This window comes from Acomys russatus, chromosome 7, assembly GCF_903995435.1.
Source record: "Acomys russatus chromosome 7, mAcoRus1.1, whole genome shotgun sequence".
Classification (NCBI taxonomy): Eukaryota; Metazoa; Chordata; class Mammalia; order Rodentia; family Muridae; genus Acomys; species Acomys russatus.
The window spans coordinates 57,408,884-57,419,441 of NC_067143.1; the positions used below are offsets into that span (position 1 = coordinate 57,408,884).

General features: G+C 46.5%; 1 protein-coding gene across 1 annotated transcript; it reads left to right on the forward strand.

The window, feature by feature from the left end:
• Window positions 1–9,165: 9,165 nt before the first annotated feature.
• Rbmxl2 (RBMX like 2) lies at window positions 9,166–10,341 on the forward strand. The gene has a single exon (XM_051149609.1). The coding sequence runs from the start codon at window positions 9,166–9,168 to the stop codon at window positions 10,339–10,341; it is 1,176 nt and encodes a 391-aa protein (XP_051005566.1).
• Window positions 10,342–10,558: the final 217 nt, after the last annotated feature.

The following is a 10,558-nucleotide window of genomic DNA, read 5'->3' on the forward strand; positions in this document are numbered from 1 at the left end:
CTCTCTCTCTCTCTCTCTCTCTCTCTCTCTCTCTCTCTCTCTCTCTCTCTCTCTTTTCATGCAGTAGCCAGCTTTATTCACAACATCAGACAGTTTATACTCTGAGGGTTAAGAAAGGTCACATGAGTAAAGTTCTCCTGAGTCCAAGCTGTGCACAATCACAAAAACAAGTTGCACTGGGCATGCTTTTTCACAGAGGAGTATCAACAAATAAAAACAGCCAGTTGTAATAAAAAATATCTAAAACAAGCCTACCCTGAGCACAAAAACACATTCCAAGAACAATTCTGGCTTTTGAAGAAAGAAGGTCACGAGACTCTTGTTTTCTTGGAGTTTTGTCACAAGCACTCTGAAGTCCCTTCTCAGGACTCCGTTCTCACACATGTTCCCATATACTCCTTATTCATGAGAGGTACTACAGGACCAAGGTCCAGTCTTCTGCGCTTTGGGGCAAGGTCTTCAACTGGTTAGTCTCATTCCTAAGAAAAAGGACTGTTGTACATCATAGTCATTCTGGGGTATAAACAAGGAGACCCTGAAACAGAAAATAACCTCCCCCCCAACGAACAGCGTTCATCCCTGGGTTTGGCATCTCCTCAAGACCTCAACTCAGCTTTAGGAAGTGACGCAGTTTCTCTCTTTAAGGAGTTTAAAGTGCTTAGTAAAATCTGAGGCCACTTCCCTGGAGGCGGCCGACTTGATTCCTCAAAAGCAGATGTACAATGTTCAACAACGTAACACAAATGCATGTGGACTAAGGGAGACATACAAGGAGTTTTTCTCCATGTTGAGAAATTAGTGCTCAGTAGTCAAATGTATGAAAGTAAAATGAAATTGCCAGAGTCAGGGGATCGGGGTGAGGGGTGTGGGGGCGGAAGTCGTTTGGCAGACTTTCATTTTGCAAGGTAGAGTCCTCAAAAGTGAACAGAATGTGGATTCACTCAACACTACTGGACTTTATACCTAAAATGGATAAGACGGTAAATTGTGTGATGGGCATTTTACAACTTTAAAAATTAAAATTTAAACATAGGAAGTGCTGCTCTCTTCGTCGTCAGTGACCTTATGGCACAGAAAAGGCCATATTCGCCTCACATATCTAGATGGTTGGACCAGATCTCAGTCCCAAAAGAAAATGGAAGCAACAGGTCCCAGGGCCACACGAAAAGGGTGGAGTTGTAATTGCCCTGGGGATTTCAACTCAATAAGGACCTGCAGAATATTCCTTGTGTTCTCCAACTACTCCTCTCAGGACATCGCCTACTACAGAGATCCCCAACTCCCCTTACTCTTTCTTGAAATGTTACTTCTGGGTTTCTTTGGGTTGTTGTTGTTGTTGTTTTTGTTTGTTTGTTTGTTTTTTTTTTTTATGGTGAGTAATTGTCACTAAATTTTGTTCCTCATCTTGGGCTTCTGTGCCCTTGAGTTATCTGGAGTTTCCTCTTAGGATGTTGAGGCCAGTGTGCCCGGTCATAGAATATGTAGCCACTCCAGGTTGCACGTTTGAGTCTGTAGGTGGTCTCAGACGCAGATGGTCTTCCTTTCTGGTACATTTAAAGACCATGTCATCTCTTGCTCCAAACCTCTCAGAATGTTAGGATGTGTGGCGCCGGCGCCACCGCGGTACCGAGTCGAGGGCAAGGGACTGCGGATTTAAGTCACACACACACACACACACACACACACACACACACACACTAGCACAGCGGGTCCTTCGTGCTAAGAGAGCAGAGCAGCAGCCACAGCAGCAGCCACGGCAGCTGTTTATTATTCTCCTTCCCCTTCAGAGTTCCAAAGAGCCTTCTTATAGGCAGCAAAACAGGCATCCTCCTCCCAGGTGAAATCCCTCAAGAGGTGATTGCACACAGGAGGAAAAGTCTCGAGAAAGGGAGGGGTGCATTCTCAAAGCAGTAAACATGACTAGCTAACCAAGATAAACACAGACATGGAAGCTGCTAGAAACAGGACATGAAACAGCAAGACAGGCAGGCAGCCCAATTGGACCTGGTTCCTACAAGGATGGTACAGATTTGTTCCCCCTAGATCCTACACAAGATCCTATGTTAGAATTTAACCTCTGCTTTACAGCAGCTCTCCCCATTTCCCAGGCACCCCCAGGTACCCCACTAGGACATTGCTGACAGGATTTCTCATCTGGAAAGTGAGTTATCATCAAAGAATATTGATGTTAAGGTTATCATTGCCACACCTTCAAAACATCTACCCACAAAACAGAGGGGTCTCTGTGTGGCCTCCCCATCAGCCTCCCTTGGGCTTTGTAGAGGCAGGAGGATATAGGTGTGAGTCAATGCTTCATGCCCTTATATTCTGCTTTACATTGATATTTGAAATGCCTGTTTCTAATCTCTATTAAACTATTACTCCTAAACAAACAAACAAATAAACAGACAAACCATCTCTCTGTCTTTTGTTTAAACTATGGGATGCAAGCATGTTCCTTGATTGAAGCAATGCAAGTTGGAGGTTCTCATTGCTGTAGCGTCTTCTGTTTTAGTTCTTCAATGGCACTCTCAGCATTTGTGTCTATTATGGGGTAAGTGAAGCCCTGTTCACTCTTTTTGTCAAGATGAGTTGGCAGAGGCTACAAATATAGTTCAGTGGTAAGGGCTTGCTGAGCATGTGTGAGGCTCTGGATTCCATCTCAAACACCAGGAAAATAAATAAAAATAAGAAAGAAAGAAAAGAAAAGAAAGAAGAAAGAAGAGAGACAGACAGACAGACTTCTGACCCAAATCAGCCCTAGCTACCTACCAACTATATTCTGCAATTCCTCTCAGGGAACACGGCATATAGCATGGACAATCTCTGTCTTTTCTACTGACAGAACAGTCTTTAGCAATAACACAAGATGAAAAGATATTTCTTTAATTTCTGCATGACTGTAATTGCAACAGAACAAGACAGTGCAGAGGTTCCTTCACTTTGTATTCTTGCTGAGGCCATTTCAGGATTAACAAGGATTTTTATCTCCTTGATGGAGAATCCCATGGGAAAAGTACCTAACTGCATTCTAGAAACCTTACTTTAGCTTCCGTTAAACTGCTTGTTTGTGCAAATCTCCCCTACAACAGCAGAGCGAGATACCAGGATGTAGTTTTTGCCTTTAAAAACCCTTTGCTCTAAATGCTTAGGACTATCCTCGGATCCCAAATAACCTGAGTGTAGTCCTGGCTGACTGGAACAAAGACTTTCAATTGGATATAAACTCCATCTGTGTGGTGATCTCTAGTGGGCTCCTAGTAACATAATCCCCCAACTCATTTCATTTGGGTCAGTTCAAACATCAGATGGTCATTTCTTTCTTTCTTTCTTTCTTTCTTTCTTTTTTTTTGGTTTTTCGAGACAGGGTTTCTCTGTGTAGCCTTGGCCATCCTGGACTCACTTTGTAGACAGATGGTCATTTCAAACAAGTATATAGTTGTATCCACTGGTAAATAATTCTAGCCACCTTCTGATGTTATAAGCAGTTCTGCCTTTCCCCGCTTTGAGGTAAGGTTTCCTAGAGTGATTTCAGCTTCCCAGGTTCAAGCGATTCTCCAGCCTCCATCTCCCAAGTGGAGTCTACAAGTCTGTAAACTGCTGTACCTCATTTCCAAGTTAGTTTCTACTATGAACATCAACATGTTCTATTTTAAGATATCTCCAAAATTCCCATGGTGATGTTCATAAAAGTGTCCCCTTAAAGGCTGGGTTTTCATTGTCCCTCTACTTAACTATATATGGCTAGTGTATCAGTAAGGACATTCTATGCCCTGCCCAGCTCATGAATAATAACTTGGAGGCTTAATTTATTATTAGCTTATGACACTATATTATGTTGGGCATATTCTGAGTTATTTTAACCCAGCAATACTTTCGAATCTCATCTTGGCACCTGTTCCATCATCTGTGTCTGACTGGCGACCTCTGCCCATCTCTCTCATCCTCACCTGGGACCCTTCTTCTCTGGGACCAGAAGTCCTGCTTAAACTCTCAATAGTCCAGCTATTGGCTGTTCAGTTCTTTGACTAATAAGAATGTAATAAAAAACAATGTTTACAAAATATTGAGTAAAGAGAGGCTTCATAATAATGACAATACCAAAGCTTCTCTGCTGGCTCAGAAATCAGCATTTGAAAGCTATCACTCACTCCAACAGACTAGCATCATGGTGTCAGTAACGCTCACCCCTACCCCCACCCCCCACCCCCACATTGAATAGCTTTTACCATTGCTAAAATTCTTCCATGACTACTAGGAAAACAGCATTTTATTAAGACTCCCTGTCTTAATTAGAGTTATATTGGTGTGATGAAACACTGTGACCACAGCAGCTCTTATAAAGGAAAGCATTTAACTGGAGCTGGCTAACAGTTTAGTCCATTGTCAGCATGGTGGGAGGCATGGTAGCAGGTAGGCAGAAAGCAAACATGCTGGAGCCAAGAGTTTTACATCTGGGCAGACAGGCAGCAGGAAGAGAGAGTGGAAGCCATTGGGTTCAGTTGGAATTTCAAAACCTCAAAGCCCACCCCCAGTAACATACTTCCTCTAACAAGGCCACACCTCCCAATACCACTCCCTGTGAGCCTATCTGACCATTTTCATTCAAACCACCACACACCCACCTAGAGCTCTTGTTTTCTTTCTTTAAACATGTAGTGGCTTTCCAATCAAGATGTTGTCCACTAGCCTTGGAAGTCCTAAACATAACTATACAACTCTTTACTGGACAATTGAGTTCTGTGTACTAGACACTAGCCGTACAACACCAAACTAGCATTATTTCACACTATTCCAAAATAAGTTCTAAGAGAAAGTCTACTTCTTGGTAAGCCTACTAAGCAAGTATATATTCTTTCTGTTCCATATTCCTACGGCAACATAATAACTATGTGTGTGTGTATAACTGTATATGACTTAGCTGTATATATGACTATATACACCTTTATATATATATATGAATACATGTATTACATATATGTATAATATATATTCATCATTGTTGCACTCAGATCCCCAAAAAGAGCCAGAAAACACACAAAACTGGTGTAAAATGCAAGAGGAATCTTTAATTCAGCTCCGAGCTGAGTTGCACCCGATCCCCCAAATGCTAGGTCTCAGGAGCAGCCTGTGGCCATGATCTCTGGTCCTTTTATCCTCTCAAAGTCCTTTAAGCAGAAACGGGTGCCAAGACCACCCATGGCTTAACTTCTTTTGCTCTCCCCAATGGGATGGGTCGGTTGCTAGGTAATGCTATCTCTGGTGGGCAGGAAGGAATGTGGTCATAAAACTGGGTCTCTTACCAACTCTATCTCCAGTGGGAACCTTTTGGTCAGTCACTAGGCATCCTATTTCTAGTGGGGCTGCTCTTTGCAGCTGGCTAGATTATCTCCTGTAGGCCTATTTCTTAACCTTTGCGCCAGTTACCCTAAAATCCAATTTTAGCTCTTCTGGTATCTCAATCATCCCATTAGTCACAGCTGGGGGTTCCTGGATATTGTTTGCTCTATGCCTCAGTCCATCCATCTTATATTTCTATGAAGAACTTGCCAGGATACTGTGCTAAGATGACTTGACAAAACGTTGACTTGTATCTCCACTAGTCCTATCCTTATAGGTGACTCAAGGCCCTCCAGCTCAAAAAAAAAAAAAAAAAAAAAAAAAAAGCAGTGTTACTCAAACTACAAAATATGTTTCAACTTGTTACCAAACTATTTTCAATGGTTTTCCAAAACTATCTTCTGTTCCACTTATTTTCCTTCTGTGTTTTCCCTTTTCCCACAGCTCCTCTGTCTCCTCTGGCGGCAGAGAACATGGCCACCTGGGTACGAGGTGCTTGGCAATTAGGGCATGAACACAAGACTTGAATATGTTTGATTTATTCACACAAACACTCCTTATAATACAACGCTAATAAAAACATGAAACAAACATCTCACCAAGCAGGAAATGTAGAGTAGAGCAGAGAATGCTACTGCAGGGATCCACTGGGCATCTTCTCCTGTGAGGAAGCTTCAGAAGCTTGGCAGGCTCAAGCCATGTCCACTGTGAAGCCCTTCAGCTATGGCAGGCTTGACTGTGCTGGTGGAGATCCAGGAGGTCATTAGAGTATCAGCCAATAGCTGATACTGACAAGCCAGCATGTGTGAGCTCAGCAATGGTGCTAGAAGTTCAAGGGTCACCCAAGCCAGAGCCACACAGAGAGGCCATTCTCAAAGCCATGTCTAGGGAACATGGCACTGTTCCAATTTTTCTATCATTTCAATTGCCTACATTCCAATAGGTGTATCAACATCACCTTGGAGTTAGTTCATTAGCATGTTAAGGCCTATTTAGAGCTTGGTTTATTTGGAGCCTTGTGGCAGGTCCACTAACACATCAGAGCTTGCCTGGGGGCAAGGCTGAGGTGAAGGTGGGGAGCTCCTCTTCTATCTGAGCAGCAAGCATATTCTAAATCACACAAAAATTGTTTTTTAAATTACTCAGAATGGTTTCATTTATGTTCCTAACAATTCTGTTCTACTTTTAAAAATATACAACCACTGTTTCCTTGGAGTTGGGTTCAATTTATATAGTTTAAACTTAAACCTTGCTTCCCTCTTTAATAAGCATTAGAGCTTGACCTTTTAGTTTTGTTTTTGTTTGTTTCCTTTTTTGGTGTTTTGAGACAGGCTTACTCTTGTAGTCCTGGCTGTCCTGGACTCTCTGTAGATAAGGTTAGCTTTGAACTCAGAGAGGTTCACCTGCCTCTGCCTCCCTAGTGCTGGAATTACAGGCATGAGCCACCATGCCTGGCTCTTTGATGTTTCTTGAAAGTTTTATGGTGCTAGGACTCAGATCCAGTCAATAAGTCTTCTGTCTCTAGGCTGCTTGGTCATTTGGCTCCAACTCCTGAACCTGTGTTCTCAGAGTAGAGGCGGAGGTTTTGATTTAACAATTCTGAGTGCACTCTTGAGGAGGGATAAAGTCGGTCCTGCACCAGAAGATTATGTGGCAAGATGCCATCAGTGAAGAAGAGCTACCTCTTTCTTTCATAACCTTCTAGGCTACACCCTTAGACACTTTGCCCCTAATAGAATCTGCTGGCTTTCTTTTTCACTAGTATATACTTCTAGTAATCACACCTGTAATCCCAGAACTCAGGAGGCAGAGGCAGGTGAATTTCTGTGAGTTCAAGGCTAGCCTGATCTACAGAGGGAGTCCAGGACAGCCAAGGCTACACAGAGAAACCCTGTCTTGAAAAACCGAAAACAACAACAACAACAAACAAAAAACAACAACAACAAAGAAAACCCAAAACAAAACAAAAAAAACCTACTAAGTTGCAATGACCTCTTTGGGACTACTGAGACACCCAAACTAGTCTACTTAAGAGGAATCTTAGAACAAAGGAGAATAAACGTTCCAGGCACACAGGGTTCTCTTACTGTCCCTGGCATGAGTTATGTCGCCAAGTAGCTCAATCCCTGGTTCCTTCCTACTCTTCAGGAACATAAAAGTTGTCACGTTCTTATCACTTGGTTGGTTAAGTGATCAGCTCTTACACTGTGATCTAGGTCCCAACCAGCATTTATATAGTTATCATAACCTCAGCTGCCTTAGTTAATGTTCTACTGCTGTGAAGCGATACCATGACCAAGGCAACTTATTGGAAAAACAAACAAACAAACATTTATCTGGGGCTTGATTACAGTTTCCAAGGGTTAGTATCTTATCATGGTGAGGAGTGTGGTGACAGGCATGATACTGGAGAAGTAGGTGACAGCTACATTCTGATCTTCCAGAAAGGAGAGATTGGCAGACAGACAGACAGACAGAGACAGAGAGACAGAGAGACAGAGAGAGATAGAAGGAGATGGAGAGACAGAGACAGAGTCTGGTTGGCATGGGCTTTTGAAACCTTAAAGCCCACACCCAGTGACACCACTGCTCCAACAAGACCACTCCTCCTCCAAAAGGTCACACCTCCTAATCCTTCTCAAAAAGTTCCACTCTCTTGTAAGCATTCAACTGTATGATACTATAGAGCCATTCTCATTCACACATTAGCTATGGGTATCAAGTAGCCCTTAGAAATAAGAAAAGGCATTCTTTCCCAGAAATGCTAAGGGTTTTAGGAGTCCAGTTCCAAGAAGCCTAAACAAAGATTGCTGTGCTCTGTTGCCAGAGATGCGACAGCTTCTTTAAACCTATTACCAGTGCAAGCTCCAGTGAGGAAAATGTAAGTGGTTTTGGTGTGTGGGTCATGGCTATATGGTTACACTTACACACACACACACACACACACACACACACACACACACAAGATTAAGCAACAAAATACTTGGTAAGGAAATTTATAAACTTAGCATTAAGAGAAAACAGAATAAGAATAGAAAACACAACTTCTTCCACAGCCGAGGAAAAGTAAGAAAGACAAATCATTCTAGAAAAGAAGTAAGAAAAATGAAGGGAAAATCTGACAAGATAATCAAGGTTCCCGCAAAGTACCTTACAAATGGGCAGGAAGAAATGTGAATACCATTTTAGTGTATACATGAGACCATACAGACTAAGGTAAACAAAAGAGCAGACTGTGTCAAAAAGAAAAGGAGTGAATCCATATAATAACTCCTTCTCACTGTTGTTTCACCTATCAACACCTTCTCTTTCCCCACGAGGCAAAACCAAAACCAAACAAGCAGAAAAGAAGAAGTTGAACCTTCACATCATTAAACTTTACAAACTTCCTTCCAAATATTTTAAACAACTACTAATTTCCTTTTCCGGAGTGTTTGTTTGTTTGTTTGTTTGAAAATCATCTGGGCTACCAGTCTTAGAATGCCTTAGAATTCTTCTAAGAACAATGGAATTTTTTTTTTCCCTTCCCTTAACGGCTTTTTAAGTCAGCCTCGCGCTTCTGGGACGGAGTTGCATACAGCAGCCAGGGCCAGCTGACCCAGACTGAGGAGGACACCTCGGCCACAACAAACTGGCTTCCGCATCGCATCCCCCGAGACAGCCGCTTTAGGTGCGGCCCCGCCGACCAATCACAGGCCGGAGCCTTCCGCCCTCCCGCCTGCGCACAGCGCCGCCCGACGGGTAGGAGGCGGCCTGGACCAGCAGGGGAGTCCAGTGCCGCGCCGCCGCCTCGAGCCACTCCGCCCCACGCCACACGCCGCCGCCATGGTTGAAGCCGACCGTCCTGGGAAGCTCTTCATCGGAGGCCTCAACCTCGAAACCGACGAGAAAGCCCTAGAGGCCGCCTTCGGCAAGTATGGCCCCATCATCGAGGTGCTCCTGATGAAGGACCGGGAAACCTCCAAGTCCAGAGGCTTCGCCTTCGTCACCTTCGAGAACCCCGCGGACGCCAAGGCCGCCGCCCGAGACATGAACGGCAAGTCCCTGGATGGTAAGGCCATCAAGGTGGCCCAGGCCACCAAGCCGGTGTTCGACAGCGGCCGGCGCGGGCCCCCTCCTCCCCGCAGCCGCGGCCGCCCGAGGGGCCTGCGCGGGACCCGCGGCGGCGGCCCGAGGCGCCCTCCCTCCCGGGGCGGGTCGGCCGACGAAGGCGGCTACGCTGGGGATTTCGACCTGCGGCCATCGAGGGCCCCGATGCCGCTAAAGCGCGGGCCGCCGCCGCCGCCCCGCCGGGCCGGGCCTCCGCCCAAGCGAGCAGCGCCGTCGTCGGGCCCGGCGCGCAGCGGCGCGGGGATTCGCGGGCGGGCCCCGAGCTCGAGGGGGCGAGACGGCTACGGGGGTCCCCCGCGTCGGGAGCTGCCGCCGCCGCCGCGCCGCGACCCGTACCTGGGCCCGCGCGACGAGGGCTACTCTCCCCGGGAGAGCTACTCCAGCCGCGACTACCCGAGCGCCCGGGACCCGCGCGACTTCGCGCCCTCGCCCCGCGACTACAGCTACCGCGACTACGGCCACTCGAGCGCGCGCGACGAGTGCCCTTCCCGGGGCTACTGCGAGCGCGACGGCTACGGGGGCCGCGAGCGCGACTACGCCGAGCACCCCAGCGGTGGCGGCTCCTACCGAGACCCCTTCGACAGCTACGGGGACCCGCGGGGCGCCGGGCCAGCCCGAGGCCCGCCGCCATCTTACGGCGGAGGGCGCTACGATGAGTACCGCGGCTGCTCGCCCGACGGCTACGGCGGCCGCGACAGCTACCGCAGCGAGCGCTACTCGAGTGGCCGCGAGCGCGTGGGCAGGCCGGAGCGCGGGCTACCGCCGTCCGTGGAACGAAGCTGCCCGACCCCGCGCGAGTCCTACAGCCGCTCGGGCCGCCGGGCGCCCCCCCGGGGCGGAGGCCGAGTAGGAAGCCGCCTGGAGCGAGGCGGAGGCCGGAGCAGGTACTGAGCCCGCTGGGCTAGGGACTTGGCGTCTGAAGTCGCGAAAAGAATCAGTTTCCTGATAAACGCACCCAGAGGACTAGTCCTAAGAAGAGTTGTTTTTCCTTATTTTTACCGTTTTAAGACTTTTTTCCCCCCTCTGTTAAAACTTCCTCTGCATTTTTATGCTTTTGAGATGCAAAAAACACCCACAAAAGTTAAAACTCGTTTAATTTCATTTTGGA